At 35.3% G+C, this 22,759-nt stretch overlaps 1 protein-coding gene across 31 annotated transcripts in view; it reads left to right on the top strand.

Moving 5' to 3' along the window:
* LOC136856665 (rho GTPase-activating protein 45-like) overlaps positions 1 to 22,759 on the top strand; it is a 596,905-nt gene that overhangs the window by 506,584 nt on the left and 67,562 nt on the right. For 18 of the 31 annotated variants that reach the window (XR_010858450.1, XM_067134707.1, XM_067134699.1 and 15 more), the window contains 5 exons: positions 5,071 to 5,208; positions 11,574 to 11,666; positions 14,789 to 14,983; positions 18,600 to 18,804; positions 20,832 to 20,990. Coding sequence is in view for 28 of the 31 variants with exons in the window: in XM_067134707.1 (XP_066990808.1) it covers positions 5,071 to 5,208; positions 11,574 to 11,666; positions 14,789 to 14,983; positions 18,600 to 18,804; positions 20,832 to 20,990 (790 nt within the window). In the remaining 3 variants the exon portion in view is untranslated. Of the gene's footprint in view, positions 1 to 5,070; positions 5,209 to 11,573; positions 11,667 to 14,788; positions 14,984 to 18,599; positions 18,805 to 20,374; positions 20,396 to 20,831; positions 20,991 to 22,759 lie in introns of all 31 variants that reach the window. The other 13 variants (XR_010858451.1, XR_010858449.1, XM_067134703.1 and 10 more) reach the window with 1 other exon arrangement.

Below are 22,759 nucleotides of genomic sequence, written 5' to 3'. Positions count from 1 at the left end.
ATCTTCATCCACTAGATTCTGCACCAAAGCCACAATTCTTTCATTTTTGCAGTCGATGGTCTTATCTCTTGGGTTGTCTTTGAGGTATATGACCATAAATCGCTTTATCCAATCATAAACAATGATTTAGATGGAGAAGAATCCATAAACTTGTTGCAAAGCTTCAATAATTTTTCCTGGTTTCCAATCAAGCTTGGTCAGGAACTTGATGTTAGCTCTCATCTCAAAATGTTTATTTTCCATGGGTTCAAGAAGTTACTTTTCTGAAGCAGATGTTAACACCACGGTAGCAAGAGGATGACTGAGGTAACAAGTCTATATGGATCACTACATCACAGATAATTGTTTATATATTTGGGTTGTTTCATTCCTATATATAAATACATCATTCAACAATTTTTCCTGGAACTTTTTGATATATATATATATATATATATATAAAAGATAGCTCTACATATAAAAGTAGACATATATTACGTAACAAATCAATCACTGTGGTCATATCTCTGTTTTTACGTAAGCAAATCAATCTATTTCATCCCCTCCCCCCAACTTCTCTCCCTCTTTTTTTTTTTTTTTTTTTTTTCATTGCGATGAATTGTATCTATCCCTTCCATGGCCCCATTGTCATCACCCTTTCATACAAATCCTCCCTCTCCCTCCCCCCTCCCCCTCTCCCCTCCTCCCTATTCTGTTGTCATCCTTTGTAGGCATCACCCATCATCTTCAGGCATCGAGGTCCAACTCGATCGTTGCGAGTGTTCTTTTTCGTTGCTTTTTTTTCTTTTTTCCTCTCGATGTTCTTCACCCAAGCATTCTCATTCCCGTTTTTCTCTCCCACTCCCCCTCTGGTTCTTTATTGCCTTGCCAATCAGTGTCTTGGCCAGTATTGTAAGCTCCTTTCTTTTTCTTGTGGTTTGAACTGCCTGTAATTTTATTTTTACGATCCTTTTATTTTTTTCTTTTTATTTCTGTTGCTTTGAAGCGATCGTTCTTGTTTAGTTAATTTTAGTGAAATATCATGATAGTAATAGCAGCTATAGTTAGGGTTATTGGTTTCCAAATATATGTAAGTATATATTATATATATATATATATATATATATATATATATATATATATATATATATATATATATATCATATTAAATATAAATTCTGGCACATTCCTTCTTTTATCTTCTTCAAGTGCTAGTACACGTTTGGCATCTATAATTTACTGGTAAACACTTCCAGCATCTTCAGGACTTCTTCAGTCTTCAAAGCTGAAGTCTTGAAGAGGAAAAACAAAAATTGTTGCTAGGTTGTTACTTATATTCATTCCCAGGCCGGGAGTTGTTTCAACCATTAGTCCATGGTTTTCCTCAGGACTAAACCAGATTCACAACGGAATTGCTTTATAATATATAAGATCACACGGGCACAAAATTAATAATTATTAAGAATAAAAATTAAAACCTAGCACAGATTGCACAATTCAGAAAAGTGATTAACAAACTAAATAGGCCAATGAGATTCTCTATAACTCCCCCTCCACTCCAACCCCTCCAGAAAGAGGCCCCCCGTAGGGGGTAGTACCGTCAGTGCACCTCATGCGGTGCACAGTTGGCATTACTTAAGATTCTTTGCAGCGTGCCTTCGGCCCCTAGCTGCAACCCCTTTCTTTCCTTTTACTGTACCTCCTTTCATGTTCTCTTTATTTCATCTTACTTTCCACCCTCTCCTAGCAACTGCTCCATAGTGCAACTGCTTTGAGGTTTTCCTCCAGTTACACCTTTCAAACTTTTACTGTCAATTTCCCTTTCAGCGCTGAATGACCTCACTGGTCCCAGTGCTTGTCCTTTGGCCCAAATTCTATATTCAGTTCAATTCAGTTCAATCCAGAAAGAGCCCCCAAAATCTCTAGCCTCTTTGCATCCAGCACAGTTCATAGCAGAAGACTTTGACGCCTCCTTCAAATTTATATTTGCAAACCACACTGGTCCCAGACTCCCTCAAGAATAACAATGGTCTCCATCACAAGGGAGACCATTAGTGTCTATCATGGTTCGTATTTAGAGGCTTCTCATTCTCCTCCGAATAGGAACTTGCAAACTACACTGACGTCGTGCTCTGTCTGGAGCAGGAGTAGTTAAGGAGAAGCCACCTGGCTGCAAAATTTGTTAATTTTTCAAAACTCAAATTTGTATACAATCTTTGAATACTGGAAGAAGTAATGGAAAAAGTGGGAAAGTTACCGGTAAGTTTTAGTTGTCGCGCATTAGCACTTGAAAACAACAAAGGGGAGAATGAGTCAGAACAGCATTTTATATAATATAATTATATATATATATATATATATATATATATATATATATATATATATATATATATATATATATATATATATATATATATATATATATATATATCAAAATGAATATGTATGTAATGTTTGTATCAAAAAAAAAAAAAAAAAAACTTGAAAACTACTCAGACTAACTATTTGCGTATTATATAGAGTAGGAAGGTCCAAAGAGTTAGAGAGATATAGAGATGCGATGAGGATATGGTAGAAAGTCTTGCATTATTGAACACGTGAAGGTTGGAAGGATCTTTATATCCAGGAAACACGAGAGTAAGTGCAACGCGTTGATGGGGAGGCCACAGTGTAATTTTTAGGGCAGATCATGCTGTAGGAGTTTCAGATTGCGTTAAGGGTGTTTATCTGTAAATAAAGGGTAAACGTGATCTGATTAGTGAATATACGCACACACACGCATATATATATATATATATATATATATATATATATATATATATATATATATGTGTGTGTGTGTGTGTGTATATATATGTGTATATATATATATATATATATATATATATATATATATATATATATATATATATATATATATATATATACACATACATACATACAGTATATAATTTTTATTTTTATTTATACGCCTGCAAAGTCCATTCGTATTTTTATATTTCGAGGTATTATTGTTTTTCACCCTAGATATCATACTTGCGGCGTGATGCATGTGAGGTTCGTATTGGTATCGAAGTCTGATTCTCGGTTCCATTGTTATTTATGAGACACTCTCGGAACCGATGTGTTTTTCCGGTATTGGGGAAGGGAAGAAGATTCCAATACCCCGTCATTTTTCATGATAAATTGTAACTAAGCTATTTTACGGTGTTTGTCTCGCTCCTTTCTTGTGTTTATTTTTTCATATATATATATATATATATATATATATATATATATATATATATATATATATATATATATATATATATTGTAACGTTGCTTCTGAATAACAATCATACACTCACACACATATGTGTGTGTGTCTATGTTTATTGTTATTTAGAAACAACGTTGCAAGAAATAATTCAGTCTTAAAGGCTAACCCAAGGCAAGATCCTCTATTTTTGCCACCACCGACAATTGAAAGGAAGATTTTAACAATCTTTAAGGAAAAAGCAGTCATTTGGCAGTCCCAATGATATTGAAAATTACTTATGTTGGCGTTTCATTCCTGATACTGTTATCGTGAGGCATTTGTCACCGAATTTATATTCTTTGGCAACTTCAAACATTTCAGGAGGAAAAGTTTATATTTTTTGTATTCCAACGAAGAATTTCTTATTTCTTTGGCTGGCGAGCGAAATTCAAGTAATGCACATGCTATAGCAAGAATGCAAACTGCAGTGCACGGAGGCCAATCTCCATCCTCCTAATACTCAATGACAGTTGTTAAAAAAGTTGTTATCTGAAGGGCTTGAGTAGGTAATTTGAATTGAAGCGTTTGTCTCCTGAAGCTACTACGTGTATTGTACATGTTTAAGTAACTGCAGCGCCATTGTAGATTTTACTTCAGGTACTTTGACATTGGAGACTGATTCAGTCTTGTTGGAATTAATTTAGAATTCTTTTAGTCATCTGGAGAGATTAGTTGAGAATCGGTTGATCAAACTGCCTGTCAAAATTCTTTGAATGAATTCCTTGAGAAAGACCTACAAAATGGCAAGGTGACGAGATGAAAGAGTCGTTTCAGCATAATGACCTCAGCTTCACAGGGGCAAGGAAAACGTTTAATGTAAGGATTAAGAAAATGAAGAGTGTCCATTCTGCATGCAATGATCACAAAATGAATGCCGAATTGGATATTAAAATGTTTTGAATTGGACTCGAGGGTCAAAAAGACTTATTGCTGGAATAAAATTTGCATAAATATGCAGGCGCATTCAAGTGACTGCATAGTGCGTCATTAGAATTCCAAAGTATTCAGGAATTCCAGGAACAGACTGAATAATTGTTTCGTCGTAATGCGTCTGCATCTGGCATTCTAAATCTGTTGTAAAATTCCATACTTTTGGGCGTTCTGTTACTCTATCGACATTCCATTGCCAGTCTTCTCAGTACATGCCTTTGCTATTTTCACTTGCAATGACCTCTTCATGCCTTGGCTTCTTGCTGCTTCTACAGCAATAACACACACACACACACACACACACACACACACACACAGCTTTTGTTATTATTGCTGACTCTCGTCCGTACAAACCGGCTATTTGGCAAACATCGCTCTCTTTCTCTCAACTGTCAGTTCCTCATTTCATCGTCGTTTCATTGCCAATAAATTGCACTAGAAGCTCTACTCTCAAAAGTTAGTTTTAGTATTTTGTTTTTCTTTACATTGCTTTCGCTAATGGGGTGTGTAATTGATGAAAATGACTGCATTTCATCCTCTTGGTATGGACGATGGTTACCTATAATCTGTATTTCGTTTCAGCCTCAGTTTTTGTAAGAGCTTTTAATTGCGATTATTATTTCATCATTCAGGCCGTAGAGATGGGTCATGAGTAAATGGTAATGATATTTTCTAGATTTGAGTCTCTCTAATTTGGGTCAAAATTAGTGACTGATTTTGTTTGTTGTTAGCCTTTCGAGTTGGCTGTAAAACTGATGACCATTTAACTTCACCCTCTATAATTGGGGTCAATATTATTGGTTATTAATTGAATTAAGCCTCTTTTCATTGCATGATCACTTACCGTTGTTATATCTTTCCAGCCTCTGTCAGCAAGGAGGAATGACCACGAGAAAGCCAGGAAGGTCATCAAGGAGACCTGGCACAAGGAACTCAAGCGTGTGACCGAAGCAGTGTCCAACCTGAAGAAGTCCAAAGTCATTTACGTGCAGCGACAACAGGTAAAAGACCTTTCGTTGTTTCCACGCTTTTTCGTTCATCTTTTCACATTGTGAGTCATCCCTTGCATACTTCCTCTTGATGATACCTGTACGTCACGGAGATTTAGAGGTAGAAATATAGTCGTATTGGAAGACTTGGAAATGGCTCAGGGATATTAAGGTGATTTAAATACCATGACATCTCGCTGAGAGGATTGATGCTTATCGTTTTCCGATTCAGGCATTAGCTAGATAGATGCAAAGAGATGTGCTTGTTTTAGTGCGACGGAGGATAATGGCATGACGCTCGAGGATGAACTTGTACGCTTGAAATGAATGCGTGTTCTAAATTCCTGACAAATTAAGTAAAATGAGAGCGTTTTCTGTCGCTCTTCCTTGAACCGGCTTTCAGGAATGTCAGCCGTAATACAATAAGTTTAAGTTGACTTGCAGTGGTTCTCTCTCTCTCTCTCTCTCTCTCTCTCTCTCTCTCTCTCTCTCTCTCTCTCTCTCTCTCTCTCTCATTTCGCTCACTTTCTCTCTCTCTCTCTCATTTCGCTCACTTTTTTCTCTACTGGTCTGTCTTGTTCTCTGACTACAAACAGATTTAATCTCTCTCTCTCTCTCTCTCTCTCTCTCTCTCTCTCTCTCTCTCTCTCTCTCTCTCTCTCTCTCTCTGAATGCGGCATTTCGCCCACTCGTTTTCTCTACTGGTACTGTCTGTTTCCCTGACTACAAACAGACTTAATCTCTCTCTCTCTCTCTCTCTCTCTCTCTCTCTCTCTCTCTCTCTCTCTCTCTCTCTCTCTCTCTCTCTCTCCCTGGAAATTTTCTGACTACAATATCGCTGTCTAGAAAGATTCTTTGACTGTCTCTCACTACCGGAATTCTTTCTCTCTGACGTAAGCGGAGTTTCTCTCTCACTCTCTCTCTTCAAAATATCTTCAAAGCTATCGGTCGGCTTTGATATCACTTCAGGCCTCCGGCATCAATCTAAACAAAGAACGAATGTCTAGACTTTAAGGCGGAAACCGCCACGATTTCAGATCATCGTTCCTTTCCGAAGTCGATCGATTGAATTAACATCGTTTTCACTATCGTGATGATCATTACTCGTAATGTTTATATTTAAGCATAGAGCCGAAAAGGATTTTAAAACTCGCATGGTAGACTTCCATGGGAGGATACTGATGTCAGGTGAGAGATAAACTCAGAACGCAAGAGAGAAGAGCATTGTGGAAAGAAAGGAAAAATAGCCTTCTCATTCGTTTTCATTCCTCATTCTTAGAAAAAGTGTCGAAGCACTTTTTATTATTGCATATTTAAGGTGATCGAATCTTCTTTTCATTGAAATTATTGTAATTTTTTCTGCTAGAAAGGCTGAAAATCTTTAATTTCATTATTATTATTATTATTATTATTATTATTATTATTATTATTATTATTATTATTATTAACCAAACAAAAACTTCTTTCAGTTTTCTTCTGAAGATGGAAAGAGAAACCCACAAGATTCCTGTGTATAACTTGTTTACTTGTAAAGTAATATGTAAATATTTACAAGTAAACAAGTTATACACAGGAATCTTGTGGGTTTCTCTTTCCATTATTATTATTATTATTATTATTATTATTATTATTATTATTATTATTATTGCGGTTAAAGTAGGCGTAGTTTGTTGTATTAGCAACATAATGGGGGTATTGAAATTTTTGAATAGCGACGTTCTTGGCCACGTTAAAAAATGCTTTATTAGAAAATGAGCCAAAAGGCCTGGCAGATAACGTGCTATTATCATCTGTCGGTGAAGATGTCGTTTGGTTTGGTTGTAGACCCAGTCCGATCTCCTTTATCATCTTCCTCTTTGTTTCCAACAGACCTGGACTGAGGGCATTAGGCTGTCGGTTCCAGCGGCCTATTGATTAATCGGGAGTGGTGAAATAAAATTAAAAGTTAATGGCTTAAACCCCTTCAAGTTTATTTTTTTGTGGAATTTCGGAAAATGATTTTGGAGAGGAGCATTGTCATGAAAATGAGGCTCTTGTATAAATATATAATGATGGTTCATGTCTTTCAGTTGATGCAATTCCTTAGAGTTTTTGTTGTCAAATTGAAGTATGAAAGTAAGTTATTTAGCTTTGTAGTTTGACTGGGAACTATGATTTTCGTTTTCAAGTTTTCGTGAAATATTTCCACCGCAGAAAACCGCAGGAATTTCTCGTGGCGTTTATCTGATGGAAATTGACGTTGGGAATAGAGTATAATTGAAAGTTAGGGATTTGGCTGGCCCACGTCAGTTCGCCGGAATTGAATAGAATTTAAAGTAGCTTCAATTCGCTTTTGGTTTTATTTATCAGTCAGAGTTATGCAAAATTGTCATCGATTTAGAATGACACAACACCTCTCTCTCTCTCTCTCTCTCTCTCTCTCTCTCTCTCTCTCTCTCTCTCTCTCTCTCTCTCTTCTTTCTTTTGTTTTCGTCAGGAGCAAAGCTCCTCACAAGTGACAGGATACTGTTTTTCAACTCTCTTTTGACTGCTTTTTCCCAGGAGTGAGGTAGCTTAGACGTTGTAACAAATTTTTGTACTCTTAAGAAAAGACACATTTGCCTCAAAGTTTTCGGCAGATTCCTAAAAGGAGAGAAAACTTCCTTACCCGGATTATGATGTTTATCCAAACATGACTTTAATGAGTTCGCGACAAGTTTCAAGAATTAGGGCCTCGATTTTCACTGGATGCCGCATTCAGACCGGCTGGCGTTTTTTTTTAACCTAGTTTGGGATGCACGACGGTTTTTCAGGGAAAGTCTAGATTAGTCGACCATTAGAGAGTAAATTTATTCTTCTATTAAATGTCTAATGCTTGAACGTTAGAACATTTATAATTTAACGGTATATGGATATCGTGTTAGGCTAGGATTTCATTAACGCGTTTGAGGTGCGTTTGCAGTAAACTTTTGCATTACCCAAGCAGAAAAACACACAACTCTGTTTCCATATGTCCAGTACAGTTATCGTTCCATTCTCATCATCACTATGGTGGCTCCCAGTGCGTTACGAGGCTATCTTTATGGACAAGATGAATTATCATCATCTTGCTATTATACAAGAAGCTGCTTTCGATTTTTTATGGTCTCTGTTAGTGCGCCATTTCTTTTTCCACTCAACACTGGTAGTATATTAATAAAAAACCTAAACAGGATCTACATTATTTAAGATGCAATGTAAGACAATGAACAGATTTTATCCATCTATCTATATATATATATTCATGATTGTCTCATAAAATGTGTATCTTTCCATGATTTTGATATATTTACCCTTCTAATTATCATGTGTTATGTGTAATAATAATAATTGTTGAAATATCGTATGTAGTGTAATGTCAGATCTCAAAAGAGTTAGTGATTAAGATAGCTTAACGTAATTTAGAATCAATAATATCTGTCTTGATGATAGTGTAGTAGCGGGAAAGAGAGATTCGAGTTAGACCAGATGTCATGTTTTGATTCAATTGTCATTGTGAAAGATAACTCGTTGACAAGTGAGAGAATAGCAGTGGAGTCATTTAAGATTTTGTCTCATATGAGAAAAAGACTAATGTTTCGCAATATTTCATGTACTGGCTGTTCTGAAAACCAACTTTGGTTCTTCATCTTGTTTCAAATACATGCCATTTATGATTAGCCAGCTGCTATCTGTTTTGATCATGTTGAGATTTCGTTATAAGCTTTGTCCCATACAATTATCTGGTAAAAATGTGTACCTTTTTGAGAAATGCAAACAAGTGTTGCACTGAAGCACATGGTTATTGTGTCATGTTTAAGGTTGCATTGCTTTGATCATGTATTGTTCTAACACATTAGTTTTGGCCCCAAAACGTTTTGCTCAGGAAGTGATGCCATCTGATTGTTTCATTTCTAACTGGAATCCAAAAATTTGCTCCTTCTGATTCAGAGACTTTTCGTGTGGTTCTCTTTCTCTCTTAAAAAGAGAGAAGTTATTATTGTAAAATATTTGTGTGGTCATTGGTGTTAAACATAGTTTTTGAGATCTGAACGTAGGAAAAGTGTGTAACGGCACCTATCAGAAGTGTGTTGTGTGAATCACAAGCAGCAGCATTTCAGGTGATTTTGCATAAGTTTTCACAAACTTGTGTAAGGTAAAGTGAATTTTACTTATTATTACCATGGTGTAATAAGGGTTGAGGAATATCTGCCTTAGGGAAATTATTATTGGTAAATCATTTGTGTATATTTGTGTGCTCTTATGTTTGCAGTCTCTTAATTTTTCACATTTCATATATTGGTGATTTAACATTTACAGTATTTAACATTTATTTAAGTATTTCTTGATAATTTAACATTGCATACTTGATTTAATTTTCATTTACTAAGATTTTCTTTTCAGATCTCAAACAATTCTTGATAGTTTAAATTTTGCTTGATTGATTTAATTTCTTGATAAATTAAGCTTTGTAATTTAACTCAAGAATTAATTAAATTTTGTGTTGTTTTCAAGTAATAGTAAATTTTTTCAGATTGTGAATTCTAATTAAAAATTTGAATAAAAAAATTATGTATTTAAAATTTTTAAAAATGCTTCATTTATTGACCACCAGTGAATAGGATTAACTGTGTACATAAGGCAAAGTTATAAACATGTTTTGTTCCTTTAGTTTTGCTGAATTGAATTAAGACCAAGAAAACAGTTAAAGTTGTTTGGTGGAGTGATGCCCTTTTGCTCTAGTATATTTCTTGTTTAATTGTTGGTACCTCACACTTGTTTTGATAAACTTATTTTAATTTTTTCACGTGATTAATAAGCATTTTAAGGGATCACTGTTGCCTTTAGAGTACTCAGTCGTAATTTTTATTGTTATGAGAGTTCAGGTATCTGTCTGAAGTGAGGTAAATTTTTGAATTCTATGATTAGTTGTGTAATAACCAGGTACTTGGAACACTTCGTTACAATGTATATATATATGTGTGTGTATGTATGTATATATATATATATATATATATATATATATATATATATATATATATATATATATATATATATATATATATAATATAACGTGTGTGTGTGATGTTAAATGATTTAGAGCTAATATTGGGGACATGAAGGGGTAAAATGTGCACCTGAGGACGTCGAGAGGGCGAATGGTAAAATTAAGATTTTTGTAGCCGAAAAGAAATCAGTTCAATGTGTCTAGGTTAAGTCAGTAAGAAAACGAGAGAAAAAAAACATTTATCCCATAGTTTTAGGTTGGTTTCTTGTACCGTATGTTTAGGAAAAATGCTGCTTTATTGATCGTGATAAACTGGGAATATCCTAAGAGTAACTCATCCCTCAATCAAAAAGCCTAGTAAACAAGAAACATGTTTTGGTGTACAAATCAATAAATGTTACCGCAGTTTAAGATTTACATCTCGTTACAGCAACTTTTTCTTACAGTGTGTGTACCTGAATGATACCATCTAAATCCTCCCATCCTATTATATCAACAAGGCTGTTCCATGTGTTATTGGCCATTGTTACATCCTTGTAGGGGGAGCAATTTCGGGTCATATAGCCAATGTTGTTTGCGAAGAAGTTTAATTAATTTTTTTTCACTCTCCATGAATGGAAATTGATGCTCCTCTCCAGGCATTTTCCCAGGAGCGAAGCCGACGTGTGTAGCGGCAAGGAGGTAGACGCCGCAGGGATGAAGTGGAGCCACAGAAGCGTCCGTTTCCAAGCGGTTGCGTTTTCAGTCGCTACTTGCAGCGATTGACACTTGATTAACGTTAGTAAACGTTCCCGCTAAGGCGACCGTCCCTACGGAAACAACAGTGTACATTTTCATGTTCTATTTTTGCCGCAAACGCAACCGCAACCGCGAGCGCGTTAACGGAATCCTAGCCTTAGGAATTTAAGTTTTGTGTAACATGAGACACAATGAAAACTTCATAGTGACAAAACAGTTTCCAACATCATGAAGTTCTTTTCACTGTGGTCTCATGCTACAGATATTTAACGTCCTAACAATCTATCTATTTAACGTTAAATTATCCTAAACGTTCTAACGTTCCTTGACGACCTACTTAGTTTAATACCACTCGGGCTTCCTCAGTCTCCGTCCGACCCGTAGTGAGACATCGTAGCGTTAGTCAGGATCTTCAAAGCAGAATTATTTTTCAGAGAGAGAGAGAGAGAGAGAGAGAGAGAGAGAGAGAGAGAGAGAGAGCATTTAAACGAAATGATCCATGTACTGTGAGAAAGGGAAAGCAATCAAGAGACGTTTGTATGCAACAGTCCAAGCACGTTATTTCCGACCATCCGTATTCTAACGAATTGAAATCATTAGTTGATAAGGACTTAACCGTCGTGTTTCTCCCCAGGAACTGGTGAAGGCTCGGGAAGCGACGGCACGAGCTGACAGCACGGAAAGTCAGGAGAAGTTGGAGCGGAAGAGGGAGGAGGCTTTACTGAAGGTTGGTCAAGTTAGAATAAGTGGTTCTTCATATTTTATTTTCCTTGCCGTAGCTCTTCATATGCTTTTGTGCCATTTTTTATTATGATTATTGTTATACTGGTTATATGTTACTACAACCAAGGAAATAATTTTCATCATAAGTTTTATTGTAATGTATAGGTCAAGGTTTGGGTAGTGTCTATTGTACGAATAACCCATATTCTACGCCTTCATAGATAGTGCTTGTACTACTGTATGTCCATTAAATGACTTTTTTAAAGTCTATGTCCGAAATACAAAAACAAGATGTTGTAGGAATTTTCACAGGATGGAGATCATATTGTTGCACTTTTCAACCCGATCTGGTCTCCCTGAATTTCCCAAGAGTTAAAAGTACATCCATATTCGATATTATTTGCGAATGTTCATTAAATTCCCACAAAAGTACAACCCTGAAATACAAAAAGGAATATAGTATTAGAATTAAAGTTCATAAATATATACTTATTGTTCCGTTTTGGGTTCCCTGCGTTACCCGGGAGCCAAAAATGCATTTTAAACCTAAATTCTTTTACCGTCAGATGCTCCTCCTAGCTTTATTTTTAAAGATAGAATAACCGACTTGACAATAATATGAATGTACATGAATTTTTATAGCTTTTGTTGTTTTCAAGAGGCGAATGTTGATGTAATAATATTTTGCAAGTTAGTTTTCTATTTTGCCATAGTTTTGCTAATTCTTTAAATTTGTCCATTCTTCGATCGGTCGATCGATCGATCGATCGATAGAGAGAGAGAGAGAGAGAGAGAGAGAGAGAGAGAGAGAGAGAGAGAGAGAGAGAGAGAGAGAGAGAGAGAGAGGCCGAAAACTATATATTGTTTGCCCGTCAGCATGTCTGTGGCTATGTAATACATGTATGAGACATCCATGTTTTGATAAATACTGAGCCAAGAAGGATATCAAAGACTATATTTAATCAATATTTTCCTGAATCCAGAAGGGTGATATATACGAAAGCAATTAACAGATTTTACTACACATTTTATATTCCTTTATGTCCCGCGACTACAGCTTTAACGACTTTTTGTTGGTATTTAATTTAAATTAGTAATGGGGATTGTTTTTAGGTAAACTCATATAACAGACAATAATGCCGTGAAGGTGATTGGCACAATGAAGAGGGCGAAAACTACTTAGCCGTCAAATAAGGCAAAACGAGTTGCAAGTAGATAAATAAAACGGAACGGCAAATATTCTTGAGATTTGCCGTTCCGTTTTATTTATCTACTTGCAACTCGTTTTGCCTTATTAGATGTCTTAAGTAGTTTTCGCCCTTTTCGTTGTGCCAGTCACCTTCACGGCATTACTGTCTGTTATAAGAGTTTGCATAAAAACAAACCCCATTACTAATTTAAATTAAATACCAACAAAAAGTCGTTAAAGCTGTAGTCACGGGACATAAAGGAATAAAAAATGTGTAGTAAAATCTGTGACAACCCTCCCTACACTAGGGAATAATAATAATAATAATAATAATAATAATAATAATAATAATAATAATAATAATAATAATAATAATACATTGGCTATGCCCCCATGTTTAATGATCTCAATAGTTAAGAAACTACACCTGTGTCATCTGAAGGTACATACTAAGAGGAGGTATAACATCTGGGTCCATCTTCGGATGTTTTTAGTAATATAGAAATAATTTCAAGCTCCATACTAAGTTCTAGAAAGTGGCGGTGTGGATTTTTATAAATAAAAGAAACGTATGTGTGCAATACAAATATTTATTTTTTCAACCACAGACAAAGTTGGACCCAGGCTGTGTGTTCAGCGTTTCTGTCTGTCTCTTAACACAAGATATCTTAGAAAGTTATTGATGGATATCTATGGTGTTTCCTTGAGTGGTGGACTGTTAGCCATCAGGGTTTGATAAGATTTTGGGATAGAGCCGGATGCAGAACAAAGTTTTTAGAGTGGTGGTGATGGCCATACTTCAGAATAGATTAAGTCGAAAATTAGGGCGCATTTTATCAAGTCACGCCAAGAGTACAGTATTTACTTGGTTTATTTTTTGGCATCTCATAAGCGATGACATTGGCTTTTAGTAAATTGCTCATGATAACTTCCGGCGCTCATGGCCTTATCACAGATATCAACATAAGATTGAATCAGTCTCCGACCACGTGTCACACTTTGGTTACTACGGATCTAATCTGCAATAAAACCGTCGGTATTAGCTGCCGACAGCTTGCTTCCGTGAACAGTTACTGAAATAGCTGAGCCAAAAGAGGGCTAACCTGTCATTGGCAGTCCTTCATACCATTCACTTCATACTTTAGATTTCCTGAATCTTTCAACCCGTGTCTGTTTATGAGGCAGTTTATTATCAGTGAGGGAGGAAAAGTTGGTCAGCGCTGCGGCAGGACCGAGATTTTGGGCAGCTGAGCATGACACGGTGTCTGCCATAAAGAAAACCTTTTGAGAATGATTTTTCGAAGGAGTCTGTTCAAAAGTTCCGACCAATAGCTGTCAGATGTAGCAAGTTAGAAGTATCTTTTGTTCCGGAATCTTGAAGAAAGCTTAATGCCTCGATTTGGAGCCACAATTTGAAAGTTCCTCCTTCACTGAAAGTCAACACCTGCCTCAACATGAGGAGTCACATCCACAAACCTTCTGGAAAGAAAAAATATACACACATTGTATATATATGTGTGTGTGTGTGTGTGTGTGTACAGTAGCTTGACCATGCTAGCAGCGGCTAACGAAAGTTCAGTTTTTTAATGTGTTCTCAAGACGCATGACAGAGTCGTAGATGTGCCTACAGAGTGTTTTCCAGTAACTGGAATTGTTCGTCAATACGTGAATATCTATTTTGTATGTTTCTTTACTAAAAACTTATAGATATTTCCCACAAAAGTAAAATGATTATATTATATCCTTAAAACTTTGGTTCACTTTGATTATGAAGGGTGATTTTCGAAATAGTTGAGTGGCGTGAAAGATTCTAGATTTGAAGGGCATCTGAATCTCGATACTTAACCAGGGTTATTATTAGTTTTTAAACTGGCAATGATAGAGTTATGAATTGTTTTAGTTAACCTTTTATTTCATTTATTAAATTTTTATTTCAGGCACGTGAAGCGGAAGCCACTTACAAGACGTGCGTGACGGAGGCCAACGAGAGACACGCTTCCCTCTTGAGGGTGAAGAAGGAAGTTTTGGTGCAGACTCGAGAGCTCATCCTCCAGTGCGACCAGACCATGAAGGCCGTCACTGTTGGGTATTTCCAGTTGCAGCACACCGTGGCTGCGCCCGCACCTATCCAGGTGGGTCACTTTTTTTTTTTTTTTTTTTTTTTTTTTTTTTTTTTTTTTTTTGGCTTAACTGTCTTTCTTCATTGACTGGAGTATCTCTTTCGGTGACTGGTGATGTAACTCAAATGTCGTTTGTGTATTTAAATATGCTTATTCATTTTACTTCGTGTCTTCTATGTTTCGTTTTATTTTTTTTTTTATGATACTGAGGAATTGTATTTTGTTAAGCTGTCAGCCAAGTTCATGAACTCTTGGTTTCTTGTTCATTATGAATGATAATGATAATAATAATAATAATAATAATAATAATAATAATAATAATAATAATAATAATAATAATAATAATAAAGGATTTGTTGGAAATGTTCACTGTTTGCTTCTCCTGTTTCCATTTTTTTTCAGGCCTCATTTTTCTTTTGCTGATTACTGTTCAGTTTAAATAAGTCTGTGAGTGTATCATGATAAGCTGGTCCATGGAGTTTGTGTCCAAGCATTAATTTCAGACTTAGGTTGCCATTATTTATATTTTGATTCGTACCTTGGGTACGCCATAAGTTGCCCATCTTCATGCTGTGATATGTCTGATATGTACCCTGGGTATTTCATGTAGAATTTTTACTGCCTGTAAAATTGTTTAAATTGACTTGGCTGTCATTGAATTATAGGATTCATTGTTATGGTGATAACCATTTCCCTAGGTTTTCACCAGAAGGACTGGTTTCATTGTCACTTATTTCAGAGGTAGCTTGGTGGTTTTCGCCTCAACTTCACAATTTGGTGGTTCCGAGTTTGAGCCTCGCTCAAGGCTTGATAGATTTCTATAGCAATATGTCCTTATGAGCTTTGGATGGGGGTCTTGGGGAACTCATAGGTCTACCTGCTGAGTCATTAGCAGCCACTGCCTGGTTCTACGTAGTCTGGACTTGAGTCGAGATAAAGCTTGGTCGTTGATCATAAGTGCAAATGTTAGGTCGTAGGACATTGTGTGACAGCTCAGTGACCTGTCCCTTGCCTGTGACGCTCATGAGCCACCTTCAAACCATGCTTTTGTGTGTGTGTGTATGTATATATATATAAAATCAAGGAGATTTTCGTTATTTGCGTGTTAATGAATTGGAGATTTATGATAACGAGTTAAAGGAGCTAAGGTGGTGTTCGAATGCATTATAATCGTTATTAGAAGACTTACGAATTCTTGGAAATGAGGCAGATTTTCTATTTTCCGTGAGCTTAAACCTGTTGAATTTCCGTTGAGGCAGTCTCATATACTGTAGATGAACCAGTTTTCCATGCCCCGTCTGGTTTCTCCTGAATTCTCTTTAGTGGTCAGGAATTACATATTTCAAATCATAATTTGTAATTTTTAACATTTTACTTCAGGAACAGTCTATTATGATGTTATTTCAAATCATATATAATATATAATATATATATATATATATATATATATATATATATATATATATATATATATATATATATATATATATATATATATATATATATATATATATATATATATATATATATATATATCTGACTCAAATCGTGATCGAATTCAGGTGTCTCAAGTCATAAAAGATGTGGAAACTAAATCACTTCTGTAACTGAGGTTTTTCATGGGCAGGCTGCCGCCTAATATACCAACTAGTTTTACCAAACTTCCCAACCCACCAGTGACGCAGTTGGTAGCATTTCATTCAAATTACCTGTTCAGCGTGAATATGATGGGACTAATCAATACTTGAGCACGTATTTCACATAAATAAATTTCTGAATGGTAAGTCGGGATGTTGGGTGAAATTTGCTGGTATGTTAGGTGGCAGCCTGCCCTGGAAATACCTCAGGTACAGAAGTACTTAGGTGCCAGTATCTTTCATGACCTGTGTGGATCAGTTGGTAGTGCCCTTGTCTTTAGTTTTAGAGACCTGGGTTCTGTCCTGTTGTGAGTCAGAAATTTATTTCTATGAAACTTGCTTATGTGTTTAGTTCCATATATGTATTTGCGTGTTGGGGGGGGGGCGTGTATTCCATGAGTAATGCTGGTCTGCGCGGATTAAAATTTTAAGATTCAGGACCAAGAAGAAACCAATTCTAAAAACAATCGGAGCGAGGTATCCGACCCCAGCCACGTCTGCTAGATTGCGTGATTGTGGAAGGATGAATAGGGGTTCAAATGCCTTTTGTCAAATGAAGAATTTTGATGAATAGACCGACTTAACTCGATCATGGTTGGAGGGAAAGAGTCAGGACGTCTTCCTTTAGGCACGATTGAAGAAGGAGGAAACTCCTCTTCCTTGAAAGGCTTCCTTTTCCTTTTCTTTCATATTTTTGTGAAGGAATTAGTGGTCATTCGCCAGTTTGAAAGAAAGGAAGAGGTGGTTTAAGAGAGAAGAGGAGGACCGGAGCTAGTAAAGGGAGAGGGAAGCTAATTGGAGTAATTACGTTTTTGAAAGAAACTAAAAGTTTTGAGAACAGGAAGATTCGGAAGATCAACAGTAAAACAGACATGAATGCTGAATAAGGAAAATTGAGAGAGAGAGAGAGAGAGAGAGAGAGAGAGAGAGAGAGAGAGAGAGAGAGAGAGAGAGAGAGAGAGAGAGAGACTTTAAGGAAGTCTGAGAACAACAGGGGATAGAAAAAGGCGAGGGGAAGGAAATTGAAGTAATGAATATAAACAAATGAGGTAGAACATAAAGGGTTTAAAAACCAGTAGAATCGCTGACATTAATACTGAACAATTAGAGCCATGGAGAGAGGGAGAAAGAAAGCGACACCAAAAGGAAGCCTAAGAATAACAGAAATAACGACATCAAACGTTGGTCTCTTTGAAGCAAAACGTTAATTTCCTGTGACAAAAGAGGTGATATTATATTGAGATAAAAACCGGCAAAATTCCCTACGTTCGTCTCTTTGAAGAACATGAACAGAATATTTCTGTGATACATACGTGCATATAAAAATTTAGATATAGTGATGTCCAGCGGTTCTGGAAAATCTAGACGCTAGACTGTGTAGTAGTAATATGGACCGAGTAAGGTGTAAATAAATCTTTTCTTCATTATTTTTACGTCCCTGTACTAATTGCCTTGTAAGACTACATGAATCATTATAGAGGTATGTTGAAAATGTTGTCCGGTTCTCCGTTTTACTAGTGTCATTATTGAGTGAGTGGCAGTCAGAAAGATATGTGCCTATTCCCCCGTTGTATGTAGTGATTCTCGTCCATTTGTGAGTGGTAAAATCCTAAAAAGGAGCATCTTGTTTTGTCAAAGATAGAAGGTATGCCCTACGGTCTGTTGCTTATCTAGGAACATTCATAACCTCTATTCAAATCAGCACTACGATCACTGAAATTATTCGTTAAGGTAATGATTTTTAGGCCAGATGCCCAGGTTGCTGAGATGTTGCCCTTGTGATGAACATGTTCAACTGACAGTGCTGTTCATACTGTTGGTGGGAAGGCTTGTGGTCTGATATTCTCTATGAACTTTCCTCGTCTTAGCTCTGATTACAGTAGTGTCAGTTATGCATTCTCTATTTGTGTTTGTAATTATGAACATTGTAAACAGTAATAATTTACAATTTTTACGTGGCAGACATTAAATTTTATTTTTTTTCTTTGTAGCTTCAAACTCTGTGCGAAAGTTCCAGACTCTATGAACCAGGATCGCAGTACATGGAGTTCGTGAAGAGGTTAGGCCCCTCACTGGGGCACGAACCCCAACACCAACCTTTCACGTTCGAGCCTTATACTCCAGGAGTCCAGGAAGGCCAAGGGAACCACGATCCTACAGCCAATGGGTCACTCGCCAGTTCGGATGACCTCCAGGGTAAGATCTGTTAACCTTGAGTCGTATTAGTTCGTTACTTTTGAATTAGCATGAAACCTTCTGATAAATATTTGTTTCTTTTGTTTGAAGTATTACTTTGTTTTTATGACAGCAGACTTATAACACCGAGATATTTGTTTTTTGGGTAAATGTTATTGAATCGTGGACTCATATTATTCAACTCATGAAAAAATGACTGCCAATAAATGATTTGTTGACCAGGCAGGCTTGGGTTGATAATCGTTATTATTTGTTTTCAATGTAAAAATACATTTCTCTTGGTCATAAGAGTAAAACAAACTGTGCTTTTTGTACTATTTGAGTAAAATTATGCATCTGACTTCACTCCATTTATGCTATTTGTGATTAACGTTTTTAATGCAAATTTCTGGCTCACACATATATATATATATAATATATATATATATATATAATATATATATATATATATATATATATATATATATATATATATATATATATATATACATACATTATATACATACATATATACATACATACATATATATATATATATATATATATATATATATATATATATATATATATATATATATATATATTTATTTATTTAGACACTGATAAATGTATGTATATGTCATATATATAATATTTATTTAGACACTTAAAAAATGTTTTAAACTTTTCATATTAAACCACAAATAACCATTAAAATCGAATTCATTACATTTTGGGAATAACTAACTCAATTGGGGTTTATAATCGTATAAGCGTAACACCCCTGACAGGGATTCGAACCTATGGGTTTTTTAGTTGGACACCGGCGGTTGCCGTGGCATAAAGCATTCTGTCTCAGATGGCCCAATGCATTAAGGTATTCACACCCATTTCTAACCCCAAAAGGCATAAGATGAAATCGTTTTCAAGGTAAGTACACTCATCATATAGAATGCCCTCAGGTTTATGTTATTGCTAAAGTATGATGATTTCATTCTTGATTGGTTATTTGTAGTATATATATATATATATATATATATATATATATATATATATATATATATATATATATATATAGTCTATATGGATATATATAGATTATATACATGCATATATATATATACATTTATATATAATATAATATATATATATATATATTATATATATATATATATATATATATATATATATATATATATTTATATATATATATATATATATATATATATATATATATATATATATATATATATATATATACACACACATATATACATACATATATATATACACATATACAGTACATATATACATACATGTAATTATTAATGATATAAGCATACATAAACATTATACTTTTTATACCCTTTGTACATATCTACATTTACAAAGGGTATAAAAGTATGATGTTTAAAAATACCTCGAATACTACCACATCATGCGGTAAAACGACACAAAAAATCTGGAATACCGATGATATATATTGCTTGAATCATCTTTCGTAATTATTTTTTACCACGTAAATTAAGCATCTGACTTCACTCCTTTCCCGTTTTTAATCTTTTTCTTTCCCATCTTTTTCTTCTTGCAGCTTTCATTGAGGAACAGGAAGGCAAGGGTCATATATTTATTGGTTTTTATTCTTGATGTTGCGAAATTTATCGTGAATATGTTACTGATACCAATTACAAAATACTGTATTATAGAGCCGGAAATATATTTATTTTCATGCATTTTTACTTTGTTGAATTTCAGTCATTTGAATCATTTGTAAAAATTTATGTGAATACCGAATTTTCTTCACGTCACCTTTACCTGAATATTGATTCCAAATTGGCTTGGGATTTAGTTAGAATTTTCGAATTTGACAGTTCTCCTCTTGTAACCGGATATAATTCTATGAAAAATAACCCGCAGGTTTTCTTTATGATGATGAATAATTCGCTGCAGTCATTTGGTGTCACCAGCGATAAAACCTTGTAAACACTATTCTATAAAACACGCATCTCAGTTCAAAGCATCTGACTTCACCCAATGCCCTCTGACAGGTCGCCTTGCAGGGGCAGGGGGCAGCGACACCGACAGCGTGGGTTCCTCCAGGTCGGCAAAGAGCGGCGACGTCTCCCCCACTGCGTCCCCCATAGCCGCCGCTCGGAGACCTCACACCCTGTCTTCAGGAGACGAGCTCGAGACCGACCCTGATACTGGTGAGTTATTACCTCCTCCTGGGAACTTTTGCGTTCGGTTTGACTTTTCGTTTGCCTGTCTCTTTGGTAGCGCACTTAAGCAAATAATCTTTGCGTGGATCTCTACGAAAATTTTAACGACCTTGTGAGTAACAACACATGATTCAGTTATAGAACAAACAGGAATGCAGCTTTTGCGGAGAGGGAACTTTTTGGTGGTGGATTGTTTCAATGTTCAAGGCCAGAATCTCACGCACCATTATCAGAGATTTTGTACTTCTGCAAAGAAACTCTGTCCAAATGTTGTGTCTCATCGTAACCTGTGAGATTCGTTAGGATCCCCGCAATTAATTGTAGTGGTCAGTAAACATATTATGTTTGTTAGTTGTTGGAGGTATGCGCTCTGTAAGTTCTTTTTCAATTTTGGCTTGAATCTTGCTTGTAATAGATTTTTAATTCTATTTTGCCTGCATGGTTGTTATGTCCTATTTAGTCGTTGAGTATTAATTTTGCAATATATTATGGAACTATTGACGTTAATATTTTATTAATCATCTTACCATGATTTTCATCACTGTTACAGAATATAATACCAAACACTGTTATTAAATATAATACTAAGTTTACTACTGTTTCCGCTGTATTGTTATAAGGATGACAGTTCTGTTTACAAAGAAGAGACCATCACGTTATCGCTTACAATACTATTTCTGTTGTAATTTCTTTCATTTATGTAGTAAAACTACTATATTAATTCAGTTTTACTAAACGGTTCTTTGAAATGCTGTTGCTATTGCCTGTAATGGTTACTTATTTTACTTTTTAGAGTGGTGTTCCTGTTATATAAATTAACTACTTCATTGATTCCAAAGGCTAGTTTCAGTTCTGCATGTAGTTGCACTGAACTGTAATTTGTTTGCTAACTTTACAAACATTTTATCTAATGTGCATACAAACCTTTCATGTGCATAAAGCTTAAATACATATGCAGACATATGTCTACACGTGTGATTGTGTATGTACATCTAGTGTCTATGTACTCGTATATATGTAGGCATAGAAGTGTACATTTATACAGTACGTTTCCTCTTGATTATCTTTAGAAAGCGTAATTTTTTTTATCTGCAATGTATCACTTTCTAGCTTGCTTAAGCTGCAATGAAAAATACGGAGCTAGCGTTTGAAACTGTTGTATATCCAAGCTGGCGCCCAGACTATTTCATATTTATCCAGAATTAACTCTCAGTTCTTCGTTAGAATTGTCTTACGATCTTTCGCAGGAACCATTCATTTCTTACTTTCTTTGTGCTAGGTTAACCTTGCGTTTCTCGTGTAAGGAAAGCTGCCTTGAACTTTCTGAATTTGTTCGTTTCTCTCAAAACATTTATTTTTAATAAGGATCTTATGAAAATGTACTTTTTTGTTAAAGAATAATGAACTCAGAGCATCCAGTACAAATCTTTATTACTGATATTACTAAAACAAAAATGAATTTTTTATGTTCTTAAAAAATAAATCCAGTTATTTGTCTTCCCAAGGAATCTGTTTTGTTTACTTTGGCTCCCTTGTAGAAATAATATTTTAATTTTTGTTTCAAATTATTCAAAGATTTACTTTCTATTCCGCAGTGTTAATCAGTTAAATTGATGCGTACTGTAGTTAGTGATTAGCTAACCCGTTGGATACGCTTCTGTTAATGCAGAGTGGCTTGATCGCAGTAAAAAATAATAAAGAATTCAGTTTCATAACTTTGGGAAGATTAAAAGAAATTCCTTAAAAATTATTGCTTT

The sequence above is a fragment of the Macrobrachium rosenbergii genome, chromosome 36, assembly GCF_040412425.1.
Source record: "Macrobrachium rosenbergii isolate ZJJX-2024 chromosome 36, ASM4041242v1, whole genome shotgun sequence".
Lineage (NCBI taxonomy): Eukaryota > Metazoa > Arthropoda > Malacostraca > Decapoda > Palaemonidae > Macrobrachium > Macrobrachium rosenbergii.
This window is presented reverse-complemented; position numbering and strand designations above follow the sequence as displayed.